The sequence below is a fragment of the Myotis yumanensis genome, unplaced genomic scaffold (genome assembly GCF_028538775.1).
Source record: "Myotis yumanensis isolate MYYU_CA2020_CCGP unplaced genomic scaffold, mMyoYum1.0.hap1 SCAF_7, whole genome shotgun sequence".
Taxonomy (NCBI): domain Eukaryota; kingdom Metazoa; phylum Chordata; class Mammalia; order Chiroptera; family Vespertilionidae; genus Myotis; species Myotis yumanensis.
The window spans coordinates 55396338-55424032 of NW_027223758.1; the positions used below are offsets into that span (position 1 = coordinate 55396338).

At 40.9% G+C, this 27695-nt stretch overlaps 1 protein-coding gene across 1 annotated transcript in view; it reads right to left on the bottom strand.

The window, feature by feature from the left end:
* MIB1 (MIB E3 ubiquitin protein ligase 1) overlaps positions 1–27695 on the bottom strand; it is a 133471-nt gene that overhangs the window by 71009 nt on the left and 34767 nt on the right. Inside the window, exons 5-9 of the mRNA XM_070420525.1 lie at positions 21005–21071; positions 19652–19856; positions 10941–11124; positions 6508–6652; positions 4758–4891 (exon numbers count right to left, since the gene is read on the bottom strand). Of these exons, the coding sequence (XP_070276626.1) occupies positions 4758–4891; positions 6508–6652; positions 10941–11124; positions 19652–19856; positions 21005–21071 (735 nt within the window). The remainder of the gene's footprint in view (positions 1–4757; positions 4892–6507; positions 6653–10940; positions 11125–19651; positions 19857–21004; positions 21072–27695) is intronic.

A 27695-nucleotide genomic window follows, 5' to 3' on the forward strand; every position in this document is an offset into this window, starting at 1 on the left:
AGGCAAAGGCTAGATTAGCACCTCCCCAGAGGACAGAAGTTTTCCGGGGCAGACACAGGTGATTCTCACAGCCAGTCGGCCTGGTGGTCAAATCCCTCTAGTATTAACTACAACAATCAAGGCTTAACTAGAACAAGACTGCGCACAAAGACCACAAGGGGGTGCACCAAGAAAGCAGAAAAAATGCGGAGACAAAAAAACATGACAGAAATGGAGGATATAGAGAAAAAACGAAATTTTGAGGGCTTGCAATAAACTTGAGGAGAGCCTCACAAACTAATGAGACCCTCGATGCTATGATAAAGAAACAACTAGAAATTAAGCATACACGGACTGAAATAAAGAATATTATACCCAATAGTGGACCAGAGGAGCGCAAGAATCAAGCCAAAGATTTGAAAGGCGAAGAAGCAAAAAACACCCAACCAGAAAAGCAAAATGAAAAAAGAATCCGAAAATACGAAGATAGTGTAAGGAGCCTCTGGGACAGCTTCAAGCGCACTAATATCAGAATTATAGGGGTGCCAGAAGATGAGAGTGAGCAAGATATTGAAAACCTATTTGAAGAAATAATGGCAGAAAACTTCCCCTACTGGTGAAAAAAATGGACTTAACAAGTCCAAGAAGCACAGAGAACCCCAAACAAAAGGAATCCAAAGAGGACCACACCAAGACACATCATAATTAAAATGCCAAGAGCAAAAGACAAAGAGAGAATCTTAAAAGCAGCAAGAGAAAGAGACTCAATTACCTACAAGGGAATACCCATACGACTGTCAGCTGATTTCTCAACAGAAACTTTGCAGGCCAGAAGGGAGTGGCAAGAAATATTCAAAGTGATGAATACTAAGAACCTACAACCAAGATTACTTTATCCAGCAAAGCTATCATTCAGAATTGAAGGTCAGATAAAGAGCTTCACAGATAAGGAAAAGCTAAAGGAGTTCATCACCACTAAACCAGTATTAGATGAAATGCTGAAAGGTATCCTTTAAGAAGAGGAAGAAGAAAAAGGTAAAGATACAAATTGTGAACAACAAACATGCATCTATCAACAAGTGAATCCAAGAATCAAGTGAATAAATAATCTGATGTACAGAATGAACTGGTGATTACAATGAATCAGGGACATAGAAAGGGAATGGACTGACTATTCTTGGGGAGGGGGGGAAGGGAAATGGGAGATGCGGGAAGAGACTGGACAAAAATCGTGCACCTATGGATGAGGACAGTGGGTGGGGAGTGAGGGTGGAGGGTGGGGCGGGAACTGGGAGGAGGGGAGTTATGGGGGGGAAAAAAAAGAGGAACAAATGTAATCTGAACAATAAAGATTTAATTAAAAAAAATTAAAAAAAAGAAAAAGAAAAAAAAATCACTATGTTGTAAAAAAAAATCACTATGTTGCACACCTGAAACTAATATAATATTGTATGTCAACTATAATTTTTAAAAACCTTACATTTCAAAATGGAAAGAAAACTTGGGGGGGAGGGGACTTCAATTATAGATGTTCAAGAATTCTTGACATCTAAAAATCAAGAGGGCCGAAACCGGTTTGGCTCACTGGATGGAGTGTCGGCCTGCGGACTGAAGGGTCCCGGGTTCGGTTCTGGTCAGGGGCATGTGCGTGGGTTGCGGGCACATCCCCAGCGGGAGATGTGCCGGAGGCAACTGATCGATGTTTCTCTCCCATCGATGTTTCTAACTATCTATCTCTCTCCCTTCCTCTCTGTAAAAAATCAATAAAATATTTTTTTTAAATAAAAATAAAAATCAAGAGGAAGATGCTATGAAAAAAAAAAAAACACAGAAAAGCTAAAGAGAAAAAAGTCCCATTAGTAAGAACTGGAAAAAATTTTCCGTATTATAAGACTTTAAAAGTATATTTTGCTCTAGCCAGTGTGGCTCAGTAGATTGGGCACTGTCTCATGCACTGACAGGTTGCTGGTTCCTTTCCAGATCAGGGAACATGCCTGGGTTTCAGGCTTAATGCCCCGTAAAGGGTGTGCAGGAGACAGCTGATCCATGTTTCTCTCTCTCCCTTCCCCATCCTCTCTCTCTAAATATCAATTTTTTAAAAAAGTATATCCTTATATTTTTATTCATGGTACAAAACAACTGTACCTCAACAAACCTTTTAATAAAGAAAGTATATCCTTGTAAGAGTGTTTTTTTATCTTTATTGTTGAAAGTATCACAAATGTCTCCCCTATTGTCCCCCCATTATTCCCTTTAACCCAGTTCCCGCTCTACCCCAGGCCTTCACCACTCTATTGTCTGTGTCCATGGGTTATGCATATATGCATATAAATTCTTTGGTTAATCTCTTCTCACCCCACCTCTCCTCCCTGATTAGTCTATTCCATGCTTCAATGTGTCTGGACCTATTTTTTTGTACGTCAATATATTTTGTTCATTAGATTCCACAGATAAGTGAGATCACGTGATATTTGTCTTTCTCTGACTGGCTTATTTCACTTAGCATAACATTCTCCAGGTCCCTCCATACTGTCTCCAAGGGTAAACGTTCCTTTTTTACAGCTGTATAGTATTCCACTGTGTAAATGTACCTCAGCTTTTTTATCCACTCATCTACTGTTGGGCACTTGGTCTGTTTCCAGATCTTAATTATTGTAAATTGCGCAGCTATGAAATATGAGGTGAATATATTCTTTCTGAATGGTGTTTTGGGATTTTTAGGATAGAGTCCTAGAAGTGGGATCTCTGGGTCAAACAGCAGTTCCATTTTTAATTTTTTGAGGAAACTCCATACTGTTTTCAATAGTGGCTACACCAGTCTGCATTCCCATTAACAGTGTACTAGGACATGTTTTTTCATTAAATGATGGGTTGTATTTAATTTCATTATTTATGGCATCATACTAAAACAAAAGTAAAGTTTTATTTTCTTTTAAGCTTCAATCCACAAAGATAATTAGAACTAGCAAAACAAAAACCACACACACACACACACACACACACTCACACACACACACTCACACATATATAGGAAGCTTAAAAGCAGACCTAAACCTGCTATGAAAAATACCTAGATAGCAACCCTTTTGCCAAGGACGTCCAAAAGACTCAAAGTCGATGACCTCTGAATATGGGGATAATATGGTAGTTAATGTTAAACACAAAAGCATCGGTTGACAGTCTTTTTAAAAATCATTTAGATCCCTGGATTCCCCACCTCTGCACAGCTGTTCCACCCTCAAACTAACAGAAACCTGAAAGTTTATTCTCCAGAAAGGGTAAAGTGTCCCTGGCCACTGTTAAGGATGGGGCAAAGTACTAAAAACAGAAATTTTATGTAAATATTTACAGGCCAAATCCTAAGATCCCAGGCTCTCTTCTCTTATTCAACATTCAAAAGGTTGGTATCCAGGTTTATAACCAGCAGAAAAACTAGAGATCTTTCTGGGGAGTCAGACCAGCCCAACAGTAAAGACCAATACCCAGGAATAATCCAAGGAAATGCCCAAATCACTCGATGGTGAAAACCAGAGTCGAGACACACACACACACACACACACACACACACACACACACACACGCACTCGCGCCTTTTACTGATCACTCTCATAGATAAATGGACAACCAAGGAACACCAGACATCTGAGGAATGGCCTCTGACATGAAAAGATAGTTTGGAAGAAGTTAAAGAGGTAAAAATAGTTGACTCTGGAAGAATGAGAAAATAGGTTGAGAAGGAGATGCCATTTTTCATAAATCTTGAAGTATTTTTCCCTTAAATTTTTAGAATGTATAACACTGTTAAAAAATAACTAAGATACCAATCAGTAATTAAATTTTTAAAATTAAGTATAAAATGTAAATCTGCTTGATTGACTATGAAAGAAGTCTGACTCTATATTTCAAACACAAAAACATTGGGCCTTTCCTATCAGTAACAAATTATTTGTGATATATCTTACAACCAATCAAAAAACCACTTTGTTGTGCTGTTGCAATTGCTCTCTCAAATAAGCCTAAAATGCTAGTGAGTTCATAGGAATAGTTTATACCTTACAATTATAGATCTGATCTTCTTCAAACTGTCTAGCATATTTACATACAAAGATGTGGCAACAAAAGCCTTCATAAACACAGCGACTGCCACTCCACTTACAATCTTGGTCTGCACTAAATATTATATTGGTGCCAGCATGGCAGCAATGGCAAAGCCAAAGGATGACTAAGTAAGAACCAAAATAACCCATTTAAAATATGGCTTATATGAACAGTAAGATTACAACATAAACTATTAAGATTTACAAAGTGCATGACCTCTAAGTCATCTGCCTTACAAATTATGAAATAGTCAAGTTTCACAGGGAAGAAAGGGTAAAAAGTTTAGATTAAATATTTTAAAAAGGATAGAAAATTGCTTATAATATTTACTAAAATATATTTAAAACACATAAGATGATATTTACATGAGAAAAAAATCACTCAATTTCCCAAAAGGACACTAATCACTTAAAAGCCTAAATATAAATTTTGTCAATCATAAAATAAACGTCACAGGGTTAAAATAAGAAAATTACAATATCTTTTAGAAATGCACACTGAAAAATGATGGCTGGTGTCTTCTTTAAAATATCTCAGAAAAACAAGGACTAAAACACATGTGGCAAAGTCTTAATAAATATTGAAGTAATGTGGCAAAATCTAAATAACTGCCGAAGTATAAGGTTCATTATACTATTCTATTTTAGTGTATCCTTCAAAATAATTTTTTAAATGCTCACATCCACATCTGGTCTTTTTAGCAAATCTTCCACTTTAGCAACATCTCCATTGGCAGCAGCCTTAACTAATTCTTCATTGAGGTCACCAGATTCTTGGGTTTCAAATAATTTCTTCAAGAGTTGGGAGAGTCTTTCTGTAAAGCATCAAATAAAGCTGCTAATACAGGAGAATCTCAAATTTTAACTACTAACAGACAAGCATTAACCATATGCCCATAATATATACTTTTTCTTTTTTATTTCTATGTTACTTTTTATTATGCTACAGATATTACCACTGCAAGTTACAATTACTAATATATATATATCTGCATTAAATTTGAGCCCATAAGTATTCCAAGTGTTTTCCAATTCTAATGTCTTTCAAGTTACAATTTCAGAAAAAGTAGAGAATTATAATAATAATAATTCAAGATGTGGAAGTCAAACCAAAGATATTAGAAATGAACACATCACAATAGGACTACCATAATGATACAAACTTCCCTTGAGGTCTTAAGCATACCAGCACAGCGAGTCTCTGAGCTCAGTGCTACAGATCTTAAAATAAATCAACAGATCAATGATTATGACTCAAAAGAAATGTAATCTCTATAACATTAGGGGAAATATTTTAGAGGCAAACCAATTTTCAGTTGAAAATGGACATCTAAGTGTTAACATATTTCAAAGGTGCCCACTGACTAGTTTAGACTAAAACGAGAAAGAACTAGGGATTTACAGACCCTTTCCTAACATATTTTTTCTAAACAGCATTAATCAGTAGAAAACCTACTCAGTTCTACTCCTTAATTCTTGGATCGTCTTATTGGAAAGCAACGAAATCACACAATGGGGCAGAATACCACCAAGTTTACATTGCTTGAGAGAAGGATATTAACCATCCTTCACTCTTTTAATTTGTATGTAGTCAGCCTGTTGTGATACCATCTAACCTCGAGGTAAAAATAAACACCACCTGATTTAAACTGTAAGCGCACTAGCAAATTACAGCAGGAAAGAAAAGACAGAAGCAGTGGAAGTAAAAGCAGTACAAAATAAAATTGGAAGTCACTCTATGTTTTCCTTTACTTTCTTAATATTTATTTACTATGGTTCTACCTTCTTTTCTGGATTACAACAATATATCTCAGTAACTTATAATTTGTTGTAGAATGAACTGAGTCTGTGTACATAAAGCTGGAGCATAGGAATGAAAGACTGAGCTTGAAGTCTACCCAAGCATCCAGCATATTCACATCTCAACATGGTTTTCTACTCATTGTAGAATGTATAGTAACTCTTATTGAACAGTAAGAAAAAAAATATGGCTGAGATGTAAAAATATCCAGAAAGAAAGCCATCTGCTAGCAATAATGTTGACAACGAAGGAAAATAAAACAGCCTAAGAAAGTGATGGTTCTTTGGCAGAAAACAAAAGTTCTGCCTAAAGAAAAGAATGTTGAATTTTAGATATCTTAGATTTGATGTGGCAAAGTACTCAATAAATCTAAGATAGAGCACATATTTATGGAATTTTTCCAGTGCATACCTCAGCCAGAATATAGATTGTTCATTGCGGGAGGGGGGGGGGGGGGGGGGGGGCGGGAATTATAAAAGTTTAAAAGGCAGTTAACATTCAAGCAAAGTTATGTGATCTGAGAAAAAACCAAGAACACATACAACATTACTGGTATATGAGAACTGGGAAATTAGCAAAGGTTCTAATGTAAATCATATTACTTTTAAAGAAACATGAAACAAAACATACCACCAGATGCATTGCTAATGGCTGATCCTGCAGATGCCACCTTGGAAACTGCTGCTGGATTATACGTCCAGGATGTGCCACAAACTTCCACCTTTAAATCGCTGTCTGAATAAATCTGTTGTACTCGGCCAACTTTACCTAAAGTCTTTTAAAAAAATTAGTTTCATGTTTCTAAGTCCATAGTATATATCATAAAAATCAAACACCAGGTTTTACATGTTTAAATAATTTATTTTATTTTGTTCCTAAAGGAAAACTTTTCAAGAATAACCATACTCAAATGGGTTATTCATTAATTACAAACTTTAAAGATTAACTTTTTAAAATATTTTAATAAAACTACTATATTTCCACAAAAATATAAAAAATAAATCATGAATCTATCTTATTTATAAAAGTCCACAAAATTTTGCTTTTTGATATTTAACCCTTCTTTTTTAACCCAGAAGATAAATCTTGAGAACTTAGAGCTCAAGTGGTACACAATCCATCATCAATCTAAGACTAAAAATATAAAGTCTGAATTCTAAAAATATATATATATATATATATATACATATTTAAATTTAAAAGGGCTCAAAGTTTACATCTATGTTTAAATCCTTTTTTGAATCATGACTTAAGTGTGTAGAAATAACATGCCTATTAAATATGGGAGAAAAAAGGGCAATAAGGTACAGAAAACAGCCAAACCAGTTTGGCTCAGTGGATAGAGCGTCAGCCTGCGGACTTAAGGGTCCCAGGTTCGATTCCGGTCAAGGGCATGTACCTTGGTTGCGGGCACATCCCCAGTAGGAGGTGTGCAGGAGGCAGCTGGTCTATGTTTCTCTCTCATTGATGTTTCTGACTCTCTATCCCTCTCCCTTCCTCTCTGTAAAAAATCAATAAAATATATTAAAAATAAATAAATAAAAAATTAAAAAAAAAAAAAAAGGTACAGAAAACAATCAGCAACAGCAGTTACCATGTGGCAAATGTTGTTCTAATGTTCTAAGACAGCAATTTTCAACCGTTTTCATGTCATGGCACACATAAACTAATTACTAAAATTCTGTGGCACACCCAAAACAGTATTTTATTTATTTATTTGTTTATTTATTTATTTGGTTAATCCTCACCTGAGGATATTTTTCCCATTGATTTTTAGAGAGTGGAAGGGAAGAGGGAAAGGGGAGAGAGAGAAACAATGATGTGCAAGAGACACATCTATTAGTTGTCTCCCAAACGTGCCTCAACCAGGGCGGGGATTGAATCTGCAACCCTTTGGTCTGCAGGCCAACACTCCAATCACTGAGTCAAACTGGCCAGAGCCAAAACTGTATATTTTTTGTTGATCTGCCAAAAAAAGGTATAATTTTTATTGATTTACAAATATAATAATAGTAATTACCTATGCTTTATGCTCCAAAGTGACGTTTTTAAGAATCAGGTGTCTATACTTGTATATAAAGATTTCTGTTACCAAGCATTAACCAATAAGACGCAACTTTATGTGCCATGAACAATAAAAAACAACTCTGCTATATGACCTATATATATATATGACCCTGAAAGTTAAGTGCTAGCATTAGCCCCATTTCAAACTTAGTTCCAAAATCCATTCTCTTAAACATAACATAATAGCAAATAATAATACTAGAAAATTGGTAAAGTATAGTAATAATACCTGACTACTTTCAAGACAGGGCATTCACATGGACAGCTACTGCTGTGTTGGCTGTCATCATTTCTTTATTTGACAGTCTAAGGCAGTGGTTCTCAACCTTCCTAATGCCGGGACCCTTTAATACAGTTCCTCATGTTGTGGTGACCCCCAATTTCATTGTTACAAATTGAACATAATTAAAGCATGGTGATTAATCACAAAAACAATATGTAATTATGTATGTGTTTTCCGATGGTCTTAGGCGACCCCTGTGAAAGGGTTGTTCGACCCCCAAAGGGGTCGCGACACACAGGTTGAGAACCACTGGTTTAAGGGAAAAGAAGTCAGTGCCCTGACTAAATAGTAAGGTAGTGTATGTTTCAAAAATTCTTGCAGCACTCTGGTGTGCCTTTCGCAGCACACCAGTTGGAAATCACTGTTCTAAGAGCTTTATGTGTATTGACCTACCTAATACTATAACCCTGAAAGTTAAGTGCTAGCATTAGCCCCATTTCAAACTTAGTTCCAAAATCCATTCTCTTAAACATAACAGAATCCTATATAATAAAAGGCTAATATGCAAATCAACCGAACGGCGGAACTAACCGTCGCTATGACACGAACTGACCACCAAAGGAAGACGCTCAATGCAGGAGCTGGCCCCTGGTGGTCAGTGTGCTCCCACAGGGGATGCACAGCTCAGCCAGAAACCAGGCTCATGGCTGGCAAGCACAGCAGCAGTGGCGGGAACCTCTCCCGCCTCCATGGCAGCACTAAGGATGTCCATCAGCTGGATATCCCACGAGGGCTCCAGGACTGCGAGAGGGCGCAGGCCGGGCTGAGGAACACCCCCAAGTGCACAAATTTCATGCACCAGGTCTCTAGCAGCAAATAACAATACTAGAAAATTGGTGAAGTATAGTAATAATATCTGACTACTTTCTAACACAGAGAAGAAATTGCCTTGACTTGTTTTCTCTTTTGACTTCTCTGCAGCATCTGACCCTAACTTTAAGAAACTATTCCATTGATTTCTAGATGACAGTCTAATCTTTCTGTCTGTTTCTCCCCTTCTTCCACTCACAGGTTCCTTTTCCTTCTTCAGATCCCCAAATATGTTCATTCTCCAAAAATTTATTCATTAATTTTTTACTTTTCTTCCTTGAAAACTTAATCCACATTGACAACTATCATCTTACTTCAAAAGACTTGAAAATATACTTCTCTAGCCCTGTTTAACTCTCTCCTTGCCCCCCAACACACATCAATTTTAACTTCTTGTAAGACATTTTCACTTGGAATTTTCCACCATGATCTCAAACTCTGGGAGTAGCTGCATTCTTTGTTTTTTCCTCCTTACCTGTTCATTATGGAAAATCTCAAACAAACAAAAGAAGACAACAATATTTCTTTTTCCTTGTAATTCTGTAGGGTATATTCCTTCTATAAGGATATAAAGACAAACTATTGTTTTTAAAAATCATTTGGAATTTCCTTATTATATGGTTACTAGAGGCCCGGTGCATGAAAATTCATGCACTGGAGGGGGGAATCCCTCAGCCCGGCCTGCCCTGTCTCACAAGTCCAGGAGCCCTCAGGAGTGGGAGGTGACCTGGCAATCAGGGGAAGGCGACGCTCACATCACACCTCTGCTGCTGCCACTGCCGGCAGCGCAAGCCTCGGCCGGCCCTGGTTACCTGAGCCTCAGGCGGCCCTAGGAGGCTGGGCAGCCACCATCCGAGGCTTGCCTGCGACTCGGGCCAGCCCTGGGCGGCTGGGGAATTGAGGAGACTGCGGACTCTGGAGGCAGGTGCGCGGAGCCCAGCCTTGCCACATGCCTGCCACCCCGGCAGAGCTGAGGGGACTGGGCACTGCCATCTTGTGGCTGTGGGTGCCACCATCTTTGAGGGTGTGGCAGTCAATTAGCATAGTCCCTCCTTATTGGCTGTGGGCACTGCCATCTTTGAGGGCATGGAGGTCAATTAGCATATTCCTTTCTTATTGGCTGTGGACGCTGCCATCTTTGCAACAGCATGACAGTCAATTAGCATATACCCTCTTTATTAGATAGGACGCCAACAGAAAATACATTTAGGTTTGTTTCATTTTATTTTCCACTTCTAGGAGTTTCATTTTTGAATTTGTTTTATAGTTGTATAAAATATGTAGTTTCAAGTCAAATCTATAAAATAAGACATATTCAAAGATGTCTCTCTTCTACCGCTGTCCTGTGTCATATTCCTTTTTTATATACGAATACTTTTTAAAAACTTTATGGTTAATCCTCCCATTGTTTTTCTCTTTTAAATATAAAGTTAATGTTAAAACTTTATATTAAGCTATATTGATTGTCCTAATGGTTACGTTTACAATAATACCCTTCCATATATATCCACATTCCTTCACTTAAAATATATATAGTTTATTGGTGCACTAGTATAGACAATATTAAAATTTGTCTTTCAGGTGTTCTTCCCTGTACCCTCTTTCTTCACTAATATTTTTATTTTAAATAATAGTATTTAGTCCCAATTAGTACTTTATCCCTACATTACACTCTCCACTAATGACTCTATCAAAAAATATTAACTGTAGCCCTTTTTGGACCTTCCCTGGCTAATTTAACTAGAATAACTTAAAAAATAAAAGGCATAATTATGCCTAGATGCCAATAAAGAACAAAATTCTCAAAGGATTATGCTAATTTAGTTTATAAAATTAAAGTACTTCTAAGAATTACATAAGCATGGTATAATTCCTAGTCCAAAACTATTTTATATATACTTACTGGGAGCATAGCTTCAGCCCATTCTCCATGTCCTCTTTGCAGAAGCTTAATTCTTTCCAGATCATAACAAACTTGTACAAGATCACCCACTTGAAACTGTGAGGTGCCTCCTTCTGCACCTTGAGCAGCATCCCCACTTCGGACAATGTTTGCTTTAGTGAGAACAGCAGGATTGAAGGTCCACCTAAGGATCAAAGCCAAAACTCAAAATGAGTTAAGTTTAATTTTAACATAACATTTTTTGTTAATCATTGCCGAGAGAAAAGCCTTATAACACATCAAAAAAAGTAAAAACATCCTTTATAATTACATCCTGAATTATTTGTATTTCATTTTATAATTTTAAAATACAAATTTGGGAAAAGAATCATCATAATCTCACCACCCTAATATGATAGATACACTTCTATGTAGATATATTACCCTTTGCATATTAAAAATTGTTATAAAAATAATACACATTCATTGTTAAAAATTAAAACTTTTCAGAACCATGTAAAGTATGGGAACCTTGAGAAGGAGCATATCTGCCAAGAAGGACTCCTCAGGGTTAACTGGGCCCAAGTCTAGCAGCCATGTGCACACAGGCCACTCACGCATTCTGGTTTGAGGGAAAAGCTACAGAGTGAGCTGCCAGCCTCCTGCACCCTGTTTCTGAATTTTCTGAGTCAATCCTTACAAGGGAGTTCCTGGTATCATCTTTTGACCAATGGACTGAGACCTGCCGCATCCAATCAGAACTGTGCAGCTATATCATTTGCTCTATCTGACCAATCAGAGATGCCCCATAATGACCAAATCAGAATAAACAATTTTGACCAATGAGGACCATACCATTTGGATTAATCAGAACTCTGCAATTTCAATTTCTCATTTGTATAAAAATTCACAGACACCAGGGAGGAACTTTCTCTATGAAATATAACACTTTCAGTTTTCACCAGAGGTTGCATTTCCTAGATTTGTAAACCTGAATAAAGTTTCTTCTCTTTCCACAACTGATACTGATAATTTTTGTTGACAAATGACAGTTCCATTACACACACATTTGGATCACCATTCCCCACTCCATTAGAAGCCACTATTAATACTACATTGTGTATCCGTGCATATCTATCAATATGCTAAGCAATAATTATAATGTAGGAAAAGAGTTGTTTTCTTTTCCATAAATGGAATCTACACTAATAAAAGAGAAACATGGTAATTGGCGTACGACCGCTACCCTTCCCATTGGCTAATCAGCGTATCCTTATGCAAATTAACTGAGCCAAGATGGCGGCCGGCAGCCATGCACTGAAGTGAGCAGGGAGGCTTGCTTCCTCCAGGGACTGCAGACTCCAACGTTCCCCGCCTCACTTTCCGGCCTCTCAACTGCAACTCTAAGCAACTATTACTATGGTGCAAATAAGAAGCTAAGCAAAACCAGCTTTCAGTCAGCCCCGGACCGCAACATTGTATCCATGTTTTCAGCAGTGAGGCCTCAGAGCTAAAGCTGGCCCAGAATAAAAAAAAAAAAAAGAAAACAAGGAGCGGTTGGGAGCTTTTAGTCAACTGCCAGCCGGAAAACAGCCCTCAGCCCCTCAGCCAGCCTGGCCAGGCACCCCAGTGGGGACCCCCACCCTGATCCAGGACACCCTTCAGGGCAAACCAGCCGGCCCCCACCCGTGCACCAGGCCTCTATTCTATATAGTAAAAGGGTAATATGCCTCCCGGCACCGGGATCAGCGGAGCAGTGAGGCTCCCGGCACCGGGATCAGCGTGACAGGGGGCAGCGCCCAAACCCCCTGATCAGCCCTGCTCTGTGCCTGATAGGGGGGAGCTCCCCAATCCCCCGATCGCCCTGCGGCTCTGTGTGTGACAGGGTGCAGCGCACCAACCCCCTGATCGGCCCTGCTCTGTGTGTGACAGGGTGAGGCGCCCCAACCCCCCGCCCCCATGGGCCCTGCTCTGTGTGTGACAGGGTAGAACCATAACCTCTCCATCGGCCCTGCCCTGAGTGTGACAGTGGTGGCGCCCCAACCCCCTGATCGGCCCTGTTCTGTGGGTAATAGAGGGTGGCGCCCCAATCCCCCTCCATGGGCCTTGCTCTGTGTGTGACAGGGTAGAACCATAACCTCCCCATTGGCCCTGCCCTGAGTGTGACAGGGTGCAGCACCCCAACCCCCTGATCCGCCCTGCTCTGTGTGTGACAGGGGGTGGTGCCCCAACTCCCCTATCGGCCCTACTCTGTGAGTGACAGCGGGGAGCTCCGCAACCCCCTGATGGGCCCTGCTCTGTGAGTGACAGGGGGCAGCGCCCCAACTCCCCTGATGGACCCTGCTCTGTTAGTGACAGGGGGCAGCGCCCCAACCCCCTGATTGGCCCTGCTCTGTGCGTGACAGGGGGTGGCGCTGCAACCTCCCCATCGACCCTGCCTTGAGTGTGACAGGGGGCGGTGCCCCAACCCCCCAATCGGCCCTACCCTGAGCGTGACTGAGGGTGGCATCGCAACCTCCCGATCCGCCCTGCTCTGTGCATGACGGGGCGGCGCCCCAACTCCCCAATCGGCCCTGCTCTGAGCTGCACCTAGGGATTGGGCCTGCCCTCTGCCACCCGGGAGCAGGCCTAAGCCAGCAGGTCTTTATCTCCCGAGGGGTCCCAGACTGCGAGAGGGCACAGGCTGGGCTGGGGGACCTCCCTCCCCCCGAGTGCACAAATTTTTGTGCACCGGGCCTCTAGTTATAATATAATTCTGTGGCTTCTTTTTTCTCAGAGAATGTACCTGGGAAGATTTATTTATCAATGTCACAGACATGGAACTACTTATTTCAGTTTAATGGCCACAGAGTATTCTATAACATGGATAAACACTAATTACTTAAAGTATTTCCGCCCAGCCGGTGTGGCTCAGTGGTCGAGTGTCAACCTATAAACCAGGAGGTCACCAGCTCAATTCCCGGTCAGGGCATATGCCTGCGTTGTGGGCTCGATCCCCAGTATGGGGTGTGCAGGAGCAGCTAATCAATGACTCTCTCTCATCACTGATATTTCTATCACTCTCTCCATCTCTGAAATCAATAAAAATATTTTTTTTTAAAATAAAGTATTTCCAAATTTTCACTACAGTATTACGAACAATACTATAAAGAACATCTACACTAATAAAAGAGAAACATGGTAATTGGCGTACGACCGCTACCCTTTCATTGGCTAATCAGTGAGTATATGCAAATTAACTGTCAGCCAAGATGGCGGCAGGCAGCCAGGCAGCTGGAAGCGAACATGAGGCTTGCTTGCTGCGAACTCTAACGTTCCCCGCCTCACTAGCAGGCCTCTGAGCTACAACTCTAAGAAATTCTGTACTATGTTGCAAATAAGAAGCTAAAAAAAACACCAGAAACCGGCTTTCATTCAGCAGGGCTTTAGCAACATTGTATCGATGTTTTCAGTAGCGAGGCCTCAGAGCTAAAGCTGGCCCAGAATAAAAAAAAAAAGAAAGAAAACAAGGAGCGGTTGGAAGCTTCAGTCACTCGCTTCCGGAAAACAGCCCTCAGCCCTCACCCAGACTGGCCAGGCACCCCAGTGGGACCCCCACCCTGATTCAGGACACCCTTCAGGGCAAACCAGCCAGCCCCCACCCGTGCACCAGGCCTCTAATCTATATAGTAAAGGGTAATATGCCTCCAGGCACCGGGATCAGCATGACAGGGGGCAACGCCCGAACCCCCTGATCACCCTGCGGCTCTGTGTGTGACAGGGGGCGGGGCCACAACCTCCCTATCCACCCTGCTCTGTTTGTGACAGAGGAAGGCACACCAACCCCCTGATCAGCCCTGCTCTGTGCCTGATAGGGGGGAGCTCCCCAACCCCCTGATCGCCCTGCGGCTCTGTGTGTGACAGGGGGCAGCGCACCAACCCCCTGATCGGCCCTGCTCTGTGTGTGACAGGGTGTGGTGCCCCAACCCTCCCCTCCCCCACGGGCCCTGCTCTGTGCCTGATTGATAGGGGGGAGCTCCACAATCCCCTGATTGCCCTGCGGCTCTGTGTTTGACAGGGTGCAGCACACCAACCCCCTGATCGGCCCTGCTCTGTGTGTGTCAGGGTGTGGTGCCCCAAACCCCCCCCTCCAACGGGCCCTGCTCTGTGTGTGACAGGGTAGAGCCATAACCTCTCCATCGGCCCTGCCCCGAGTGTGACAGTGGCGGCGCCCCAACCCCCTGATCAGCCCTGCTCTGTGGGTGATAGAGGGTGGCACCCCAACCCCCCTCCACGGGCCTTGCTCTGTGTGTGACAGGGTAGAGCCATAACCTCCCCATTGGCCCTGCCCTGAGTGTGACAGGGTGCAGCACCCCAAGCCCCTGATCCGCCCTGCTCTGTGTGTGAGAGAGGGCGGTGCCTCAACTCCCCTATCGGCCCTACTCTGTGAGTGACAGGGGGAGCTCCTCAACCACCTGATCGGCCCTGCTCTGTGCATGACAGGGGGGAGCTCCCTAACCCCCTGATTGACCCTGCTCTGTGTGTGACAGGGTACGGAGCCCCAACCCCCTGATGGGCCCTGCTCTGTGTGTGACAGGGGGTGGCGCCGCAACCTCCCCATCGACCCTGCCTTGAGTGTGACAGGCGGTGGTGCCCCAACCCCCCAATCGGCCCTACCATGAGCATGACTGAGGGTGGCATCGCAACCTCCCTATCCACCCTGCTTTGTGCATGATGGGGCAGCGCCCCAACTCCCCAATTGGCCCTGCTCTGAGCCTGACCAGGGGCTGCACTTAGGGATTGGGCCTGCCCTCTGCCACCCGGGAGCAGGCCTAAGCCAGCAGGTCGTTATCTCCCGAGGGGTCCCAGACTGCAAGAGGGCACAGGCCGGGCTGGGGGGCCCCCCCTCCCCCTGCCCCCCGAGTGCACAAATTTTTGTGCACCGGGCCTCTAGTCTCTTTATAAACATCCTTGTGCACATGGGGTCAGTATTTCATTAGAAATTCTTGGAAGAATTACCTAATTAAAGTATACAATTTGTTTACAATTCTAATAAATAGAGCCAATCTGCTCTACAGAGTACACCATTTCTCCATATCATTGCCAATCTCATGGCTAAAAATAGTATTTAGTTTTAACTTGTCATGGATGGGTATTGTACATGATTGTAATCACTTTAGCAAAACAAATTTGGGTTCTGATTTCTTCTTTTCTATACATAAGCATTTTTCTATGCTGCTACCATTTTCATAACTACCATTTTATTGGCTACTTAACATTCTACCAAATAATTGTATCATAATATATATATATATCTCCTAGTCCAACTCCAAAGATAAAAGTTTCCATAGTCACCCTAGCTGGTTTGGCTCAGTGGATAGAGCATCAGCCTGGGGACTGAAGAGTCCCGAGTTCAATTCTGGTCAAGGGAACATGCCAGGGTTGCGAGCTCCATCCCCAGTAGGGGGCATTCAGGAGGCAGCCAATCGGTAATTCTCTCTCATCATTGATGTTTCTATCTCTCTCTCCCTCTCCATTCCTCTCGAAAATCAATAAAAATATTTTTTTAAATAAATAAAAGTTTCCCTAGTCAAATAAGCTTTTATAATAGGGTCATCCTATATAAAAAAGAACTAATATGCTAATTAGACCGTACAGCCTTCTGGGATGTCTTTCCAGACGACTGTCCGGACAAAGCCGGGGCTGCGAGGGCCAGCTGAGGCTGCAAGGGGCTGCGAGGGCCGAACCCCTTGCACGAATTTCAGACAACGGGCCTCTAGTTATTATTTAAAAGACTAGTGGCCTGGTGCATGAAATTCATGCACTCGGGGGGTGGAGGGCCCCCAGCCTGGTCTGTGCCCTGTCACAGTGCGGGAGCCCCACGATCCATCGCCCCAAAGAGGTAGGCCCCGCCCACCCATCCAGGGCTCCTCAATGGATTGCCCCAAAGAGGTAGGCCAGAACCAGGGGTCCCACCTCCACGCCGCGCAGAGCCGAGGGACCCCCAGGCCTCGTCGCGTGGAGGCCTTCGCCAGGCCCCGTGCCCGGGCCGGGCCACACAGAGGCCTCCGGACCCCTGGCACAGGCGCATGGAGGTCTCCACTGGGCCCCACCCCCAGGCCGCACAGAGGCAGCCACCAGGCCCCAGGCCTCCTGGTGATAGATTGTGACAGTGGGACACAAGTCCCCGACACTGCAAGTCCCTGCCTACCTGAGCCTGCTGCACATAGAGCCTGCTGGTCAGTTGTTTACACGTGAGGGTGTCCAGACCATTTGCATATTACCCTTTTATTAGTATAGATGTTGAGTGGTCACAACATAAAAAAACTTATTTACTAAAGTTCTGTAACCATATACACTTTGCTTTGTAAAACAACCATAAAGAGAAAGAAGTGCCTCTGATCAGTTAAGAATAAAAATCAGATACACAAAGTTTTCTTTGTGGCTTTATCAATCACAGTCCCCTTTATCTCACTCAATATTCCAAAATTTACCAGATCTATTATAGTACCTGAACACAGCAGTATTTATTTAAGTTGTTCCCTCTGCCTACAGTGGTCCCCTTCCTTGGTGAAAATCGAGTTGATCTTTCAATCTTATGCACAATGTAATTTTCTCTCTGAAGTTTTTCTATGATTTGCCCAACTGAAATGATCATTCTTCTTTTGTACCTTCAGAATACCCTGAATTCTCACTCTCATAATTACTTACAACACATTAATGCTTATTTCTGGTTTTGTCTATCCAAACTAAAAGTAAAACCCCTTCAAAGAAGAGAACCATATCTTAATGTGTTTATAATCCTACCACTAAATCACAGGACCCAACACAGTATTTCATAAATTAGTATTTAATAAACTTTTGTTGAATAAATAAAGAAGAAAAAGAAGTTATTTTCTAAAACTCAAATGTCATTATTACTGTTAACACCATTGCCCAAGAAAGAATTCCGCAAGTAATCATCCTAATGTGTGTTAACCTAACATTTAGAGTTTTTATCATAAAAGGGTGTTAGATTTTGTCATATGTTTTTTCTGCATCTCTTGACATGATCCTATATAATAAAAGCCTAATATGCAAATTGTCCCCTCAACCAGGAGTTTGACTGGGCGTTCAAGCACTCGCAATGATGTGCACTGACCACCAGGGGGCGGCGCAGAACATGGCGGGTGTGGGAGACATGGTGCTGGCAGCAGGCGGCAGTGGAGGCACTGCCGGCCCCAATGGGCCCCAACAAGAGTGGGACCGCAGCGGGATGGTGGAGCAAGTGAGCGGGTGGCACCAGGCCAAGGCGGGTGCAAGCTGGGCCCGATCGCCCTGTTGATCGCCCTGCAGACGGCGACCAGCGGCGGCAGAAGGGATGAGGGCTGCCGCCCAGATCCCAGGCACTGAGGGAGCCAAAAGGGCGCCCAATGACTCAGGCGAAAGGGGGTGAACAGGGGCCCAGATGCTGCCCAGGGCCCAGAGGTCAACTGGGACCTGCCCTTCCACACCAGATGCTCACGCTTCGATAGCCAGCCAGACCTAGAGACCGGACCAGTGCATGAATTTCATGCACCGGGCCTCTAATCATGTATAAAATCTGAATACAATTAGAATTCTATACTTTGGTAAGCAACTTAATGTTAATTTTTCTAATTCCCTAAAGAACCTCAGGAGGAATTGGGTGAAAAAGATAAAGGGATTAAGAAGTGCAAATTGGTAATTACAAAATAGTCACAGATATAGCATAGGAAATATAGTCAATAATATTGTAATAACTATGTATGGTTCCAGGTGAGTACTGGAAGTATTGGGGGAACACTTTGTAAAGTATATGCTTGTCTAACCACTATGCTGTACACTTGAAACTAATTCAAAAGATATTGAATGTAAACTGTAATTGAAAAATAAAAAAATTTAAAAAACAGAAAAATATAACCTCAGAGTTTCTTTATGTACATGTCAGCAATAAAGTTGGACAATTATTCAATTTAACTACTGCTTTTTCTTTAAAATGTCATAAACATACAAGTAAATTAGACATATTTTGCCTAAAGAGCAAATACATAAAAGGTACAGGCCCAGTCTCCAAGAAACTCGCAACCTAGAGGTCAAATAAATAATCATTTTAATAGATAACAGGAGACCTAAACAGATGAATAATGTATGCATACACCAAGGAGAGCAGAAGAAGAGAGGAGATTCCCAAGTATCTAACTAAGCTCAATATCTATAGGATGCAAACCAGTTAATCCAGAGATAGAGGGGATAAAGGAGGGAAGGGTATTCTGCATGAAGAGAATGGTATGTGCAAAGGAAAAGAAGTGAGAAAATGCATGTAACTCTATGTTGCTGATAAGGATTAGTATGTGTGTATGTGTCTGTGGCAGGGAAAGCTGTGTTACCAAGATATAACCCTGGAGATATGGGCCAGAAGAGTATTAATTTTATCCTTCTCATTCAGGATAAATGGACTCATTGTGAACACAAAACTTTTTGCTATACTTGGACCTAATGATGACACCATATATTCTGCTCCCTGAAGGAGAGACAGACACACACACACACACACACACACACACACACACACACACAAACACACACACACTTCTTGACATTTATTCCCTTCCACCTTACCAACATATTCTGGATTTTTACCTACTGAGAGCTACCTTTAAAGACTCTTTGGTTATAGCAGATTATTTGCTTTCTATAAGACTCTTTTCTCTAGCTTTATTTCCCATTACTGAAAATTAAGAAATAGCACCAACCTATTGCCACTCGGATACTGTACTACAATGTCATGATCTTCATCAATGCCACAAACAGTTCCAGTTGTAGTTAAAGTCTCAAACATGCCATCAGTCCATCCTCCATGACCATGCTGCAAAGACTGTACAATTTCTAGGTCAAGGTCTATATTGACCAGGTCACCAATCTGCAACCCACCAGGATTTCTGTTGCCATTCTGCTCACCTGTAATTGCAGAGGGGGTTGACGAAGGAAAAAGAAAGTTATAGCAACAACATGCAACCGCATTATTTTTAAAGAAGAATAAGCTGTAGGACTTCAAAGATTCATAATCATGAAACACTACAATGAGAGATCCAAATGTGCATGTTGGTTCTATCCTTTTCGTGTGAAGGCAAGACATAAGAGTTACTTTTTTTGGTGCCAAAACCTGAGATCGCAAGAAAGTTTCTGGTAGCAAGAGAAATGGATGCTCTCAGCAAAGATATATGTATTTCTTCTATATTCTCCTTTAAAAATAATAAGGTGTCATGCAAGAAAAGAGCACCTTTTATCAAAAAGGCAAATCCAATGATTTAGAAAGAGGAACAGAGTCTACATGAGAAAGAAAAGCATTCAGAGATTAAAGGCTTAATCAGATAAATGTGGTAAATGTTCATCATGACAACAATAAAGAATCAATAAAATGAAGGTAGTTTTGGTTTTCTTATTCTTTTTTATTTTAATGATAAGTGAAATTATATTTATTATGTTACCTTAATCTTGGGAGTTGTTCTTGCATTAGAAAGGAAAGATTCCATAAGCTAAGGATTCCATAAGCTTTAAATTGTCAGATTCTATTCGTAATAGTGAAGAAAAGTAATATCTAATATAAAGTTTTTCAATAATAAGTTTACAGTTAAAAGAAAAAGTTTCAAATATATTATGACATAAATGGCATATCAATTCTCAAGATATGACAACTCAGTGTCTACATAAATCATTTAAAAAGAACAAATTCTTGCCCTGGCTTATTTGGCTCAGTGGATAGACCCTTTAGAGGACTGAAGGGTCCCACGTTCGATTCCAGTCAGGGGCACATACCCAGGTTGTGGGCTCAATCCCCAGTAGGGGGTGTGTAGGAGGCAGCCAATCAATGATTCTCTCTCATCATTAATGTTTCTATCAATCTCTCCCTCTCCCTTCCTCTCTGAAATAAAAAAAATATATTTTTTTTAAAAGGACAAATTCTTTAAAACCAAAATAAGACCAAAAAAATATCTCTTCAAATAGCTTTAATGATAACTAATTTGTTAAAAGTCCACTTAAATATTTTAATGATTCCATGAATTCTGACCCATTATTTAGTTATTTCCTCCATTCTGCTAACTCACCTAGCACAGGGCAGTGATCTCTGTAGAAAGAACCTCCTTTGGCATCCTGGACACACTTCAGATCAGACTAAGAAGGAAAACAAAAAATCACTCTTGAAAACGTCAAGTATAGCTCAATACCTAAAATAGAAAAAATGTTCATTCAAAACATACTCTCAGCATAAAAAGGTGAAGGGATTGAGAAGTACAGATTAGCAGTTACAAAACAGCCATGGGGACTGCAAAGTACAGCATCAGAAATATGGTCAATGATATTGTAATAAAAAAAAAAAGCAGAGGGGCAGTTGTTTTTTATTTTAGAAACATGAAATAGAATGCTTGAATATATGTATTGATTACACAACTATTACATTACTATTATACTTTATTATTAAAATAAACCTTAGTGTAAACCTCAAAAACAAAAAAATTAATTTTAACATCTATTGTAATATATATTTTTACTAGAGGCCCAATGCACGAATTCATGCACCAATGGGATCCCTTGGCCTGGCCTGCGGGATCGGGCCAAAACCAGCACTCCAACATCCCCCAAGAGGTCCTGGAATGCAAGAGGGCACAGGCCATGCCAAGGAATCCCACCGGTGCACGATCAGAGCCAGGGAGGGATGTGGGGTGTTGGCCAGGCGGGGAGGGACCACAGGAGGGCTCCAGGGCGTGTCCAGCCCATCTCATTCAGTTTCGATTGTCCAGACCCCAGCAGCAAGCTAACCTACCAGTCAGAGAGCCTGCCCCCTGCACGTCATAATGACTAGTCGACCGGTCAATGATCTGCTCCCTGGTGGTCAGTGCACATCATAGCACGCAGTTGAGCGGCCTTAGCATATCATTAGTATATTACACTTTGGTTGAACAAACGACCGGACGACCAGACACTTAGCATATTAGGCTTTTATTATATAGGATCAGCCACCAAAGCCTAGAATGCAAATATACCATAAAATCTCATTATAATACTATTTTCCATGCCCCTGCCAAGGAGCAGCCTTACAGATGATTCTAAGTCTTAGATTCTTACACTGACTATTAAATAGTTCAAGCAAATATAGTAAAAATGTAAAGTTTATTAAATTTTCAATTTTATAGATTTCCCCTCCTATTATATATTAATGATGATTCAGATGTCTGTATTCTGACAAAAAGAGATGACAAAAGAAAAAATTCAGGAAGATGGCTGCTGATGGGAAGACAGACTGCAGGATGGTATGTGAGTGAGAGAACGAAAGGAGAGTGTGTGGATGTACAGGGAGTGTATATTTGTGGGTGAGGGGCAGCTATACTCCAAGGGACTGTTGGGGAATGCCAGACGGGGCTCCCCTGATCAGGGCAGTTTCCACTGCTGCTGAAATCTCTCCCGGAGCAACTGTCTCTGCCGCGGAGTCCGGGCCATCTTGAAGGGGAGAGTGGCTGTTATCGGAGGCCTATACATCCCAGGACTCTGCAACCACAACACCCAGGGACCAGCTACAAACCCAGGAACACCAGATCTCAAGCAGCACGAATACACAGACTCAGAGGAGCTCTGCAACTTCTCACGGAAAGGTCAGATTTCACCAAGGGAAAGGAGAGAGAGAGCTACATAACCAGACACCCAGAGAAGAGAGATCATGAGGAGACAAAGAAACAACCCGCATATGAAAGAAAAGGAGGCATCACCAGAAAAGGAAGTAAATGAAGTGGAGGCAAGCAATATGTCAGAGAAAGAATTCAGAGAAATGGTCATAAGGTCACTGAAAAGAATGGAAGACAAATTCAACAATATGTGTAAGAACCAAGAGGAAATGAAGAAGAACCAAGAAGAAATGAAAAATGACATCACTGCTATAATAGAAAGCATCAACAGTAGACTAGAAGAAGCAGAGGACTACATCAGTGCGCTAGAAGACAAGGTAGGAAAAAATACCAAAGCAGAGCATCATCTAGAAAAAAAAAACTTAACCATTTGAGTCCCAAGCAACGCGATCGCGCTGCTGAGATTTTATGTCGAGAAAACCCAGCACATTTCGAACATTGTGGACAATGCGCTGTTTTGGATTCTTCGACAGTGCTTTTTTCAATACCCCCTGGGCCTCAAACGGTTAAAAAACAGGAGGAGAGCCTAAGGGAACTTTGGAACAACATGAAATGAAACAACATCCACATAATAGGAGTACCAAAGGAGAGGAAACTGAGCAAGGAATAGAAAACCTGTTTGAAGAAATAATGACAGAAAACTTCCCTAATATAGGGAAGAAAAAACTCACACAAATCCAAGAAGCTCACAGAGTCGCAAACAAAATGAACCCCAAAAGACCGATGCCAAGGCACATTATAATTAAATTGGCAAACACCAACAACAAAGTAAGAATATTAAAAGCAGCCAGAGAGAGACAGAAAGTTACCTACAAAGGATCCCCCATCAGACTAGCAACTGATTTCTCAACAGAAACAAATCAGGCCAGAAGGGAATGGAATGAAATACAAAGTAATGCAAAGGAAGGGCCAGAATCCAAGACTACTGTACCCAGCAAGGCTATCAATCAAAATTGAGGGTGAAATCAGGAGCCTCACAGACAACAAAGGACTAAGGGGTTATTACCACCAAACCAGCAATGCAAGAAATGCTCAAGGGTCTGCTGTAAAAAGAAGAAATAGGAAGCAAAGAAGGAACACAGGCATAAAGAATAAAAATGGCGACAAACAAGTACCTATCAATAATAACTTTATTTTTTTTAAATGTCTTTTGTGTCTCTTATCTTTTTTTAAAATATATTTTATTGATTTTTTACAGAGAGGAAGGGAGAGGGATAGAGAGTCAGAAACATCGATGAGAGAGAAACCCTGATCAGCTGCCTCCTGCACACTCCCCACTGGGGATGTGCCCACAACCAAGGTACATGCCCTTGACTGGAATCGAACCTGGGACACTTGAGTCCACAGGCCAACGCTCTATACACTGAGCCAAACCGGTTAGGGCCAATAATAACTTTAAAGGTAAATGGATTAAATGCCCAAATCAAAAGACATAGGGTAGCTAAGTGGATAAGAAAACATGACCCATATATCTGCTGTCTACAGGAAACCCACCTCAGAAAAAAGGACTCACACAGACTGATGGTGAAGGGATAGAAAAAAAATTTTCAGGCGAATGGAAATGAAAAAAAAAGCTGGGGTAGCAATACTTATATCTGACAAATTAGATCTCAAAGTGAAGGACATAACAACAGTTAAGGAAGGCCACTTCATAATACTAAAGGGAGCAATCCAAGAAGAAGAAATAACTCTGGTAAACATATACGCACCCAATATAGGAACACCCAAGTACATAAAAAAACTTCTGGAGGATATCAAGGGAGAGACTGACAGCAATACAGTCATAGTAGGGGACTTTAATACCCCACTATCACCATTGGACAAATCCTCTAAATAAAAAAATCAGCAAAGAAACATCAATCCTAAATGACTCACTAGATCAGATAGAATTAATTGACATCTTCAGAATATTTCACCCCAAAGCCACAGAATATACATTCTTCTCAAGTGCACATGGGTCATTTTCAAAGATAAACCATATATTGGATCACAGGCAAAGTCTCTTCAAATTCAAGAAGATAGAAATCATATCAAGCATCTCCTCAGATCACAATGGCATAAAACTAGAAATCAACTACAATAAAAGCAATTTAAAAAAATCAAACACCTGGAGGCTAAATAGCATGCTATTAAACAATGACTGGATAACCAGAGAGATCAAAGAAATAAAAAGCATCATGGCAACAAATGGCAATGAAAACACAACAATCCAAAATCTATGGGACACAGTGAAAGCAGTCTTGAGAGGGAAGTTCATAGCTCTACAAGCCTACTGCAAAAAACAAGAAACAATGGTAATAAATTACCTAACTCTACAACTCAAAGAGTTAGAAAGAGAGCAACAAGAAAAGCCCAGCATAAGCAGAAGGAAGGAAATAATAAAGATCAGAGAGGAGATAAATGAAAAAGAGACCAAAAAAAAATACAAAAGATCAACAAAACCAAGAGCTGGTTCTTTGAAAGGATAAACATGATTGATGAGCCTCTAGCCAAGCTCACCAAGAAGCAAAGAGAGAGGACTCAAATAAACAAAATCAATAATGAAAGAGGTGAAATAACAACCAATCCCACAGAAATATAAATGATTATGAAAAAATACTATGAACAACTCTATTCCAACAAAAAGGACAACCTAGATGAAATGGACATATTTTTAGAAAAATACAAACTCCCAAAACTCAAACAAGAAGAATCAAAAAACCTGAATAGGCCGATAACTACCAAAGAAATTGAAACAGCGATCAAAAATCTTCCAGCAAACAAAAGCCCTGGTCTGGACTGCTTTGCAGCAGAGTTCTACCAAGCATTAAAAGAAGAACTAAAACCTATCCTCTTCAGACTATTCCAAAAAATTCAAGAGGAAGGCACACTTCCAAGCTCTTTCAATGAAGCCAGCATTAACCTAATCCCAAAACCAGATAAAGACACCACAAAAAAAGAGAACTACAGGCCAACATCCTTGATGAACATAGATGCTAAAATCCTCAACAAAATCCTAGCAAATCGGATTCAGCAGTACATTAGAAAGATCATACACCATGACCAAGTGGGATTTATTCCAGGGATGCAAGGATGGTACAATACCTGGAAATCAATAAATGTGATACATCACATAAACCAACTGAGAGACAAAAATCACATAATCATATCAATTGATGCAGAAAAAGCATTTGACAAAATCCAACACCCTTTCTTGAAAAAAAACTCTCAGCAAAGTGGGAATAGAGGGATCATACCTCAACATAATAAATGCCCTCTATGACAAACCTAAAGCCAACATCATACTCAATGGGCAAAAACTAAACCCATTTCCCCTAAGAACAGGAACAAGACAAGGATGCCCACTTTCACCACTCCTGTTCAACATAGTAATAGAAGTACTAGCCATAGCGATCAGACAAGAAGAAGAAATAAAAGGCATCCAAATTGGCCCTAACCGGTTTGGCTCAGTAGATAGAGCGTCGGCCTGTGGACTGAAGGGTCCTAGGTTCGATTCCGGTCAAGGGCATGTACCTTGGTTGCGGGCACATCCACAGTGGGAGGTGTGCAGGAGGCAGCTAATCGATGTTTCTCTCCCATCAATGTTTCTAACTCTCTATCCCTCACCCTTCCTCTCTGTAAAAAAATCAATAAAATATATATTTTTTTAAAAAGGCATCCAAACTGGAAAAGAAGACATAAAACTGTCCTTATTTGGAGATGACATGTTACTATACATAGAAAACCCCAAAGACTCTATCAAAAAACTACTAGACCTAATAAATGAATTTGGCAATGTAGCAGGATACAAAATTAACACCCAGAAATCTATGGCCTTTTTATACACCAATAATGAACCCACAGAAAGAAAAATGAAAAAAACAATCCCATTTACCATTGCACCAAAAAATTAAGATACCTATGAATAAATTTAAACAAGGATGTAAAAGACCTGTATTCGGAAAACTATAGTACATTAAAAAAAGAGATAGAAGAAGACATAAACAAATGGAAGAACATACCATGTTCATGGATTGGTAGCATCAACATCATTAAAATGTCCATAATACCTAAAGCAATCTATAGATTCAATGTAATACCTATTAAAATACCAATGGCATATTTCAAAGATCTAGAACAAACTCTCCAAAAATTCATCTGGAATAAAACAAGACCCCGAATAGCCACACCTGTCCTAAGAAAGAAGAACAAAGTTGGAGAGATCACAATACCAGACACCAAACTATATTACCAACCCACAGTTCTCAAAACTGCCTGGTAATGGCACAAGAACAGACATATAGACCAATGGAACAGAATAGAGGATCCAGAAATTGACCCAAGCCATTATACTCAATTAATATTTGACAAAGGAGGCAAGAGCATACAATGGAGCCAAAACAGCCTCTTTAATAAATGGTACTGGGAAATTTGGTCAGATACATGCAAAAAAAAAAATGAAACTAGATCACAACTTATACCATACACAAAAACAAATTCAAAATGGCTAAAGGACTTGAATGTAAAACGGGAAACCATAAAAATCCTACAAGACTCCAAGGCTGCAAAATTACAGACATATGTCTTACCAATATCTTTACAGACACAGATCCTAGGGCAAGAGAGACTAAGGGGAAAATAAACAAATGGGACTACATCAAAATAAAAGGCTTCTGCACAGCAAAAGAAACCATCAACAAAACAAGAAAGCCCACTGCATGGGAGAACATATTTGCCGATGTTATCTCCGATAAGGGTTTAATCTCCAACATTTACAGGGAACTCATACAACTTAACAAAAGAAAGATAAACAATCCAATCACAAAATGGACAAAGAATCTAAATAGACACTTTTCAAAAGAGGACATTCAAAAAGCCAAGAGACACATGAAAACATGCTCAAAGTTACTAATCATCTGAGAGATGCAAATCAAAACAACAATGAGGTAGCACCTCACACCTATCAAAATGGCTATCATCAACAAATCAACAAATGACAAGTGCTATAGAGGATGCAGAGAAAAAGGAACCCTCCTTCACTGCTGGTGGGAATGCAGACTGGTGCAGCCATTGTGGAATATAGCATGGTGTTTTCTCAAAAATTTAAAAATGGAACTGCCATTTGACCCAGTTAATACCA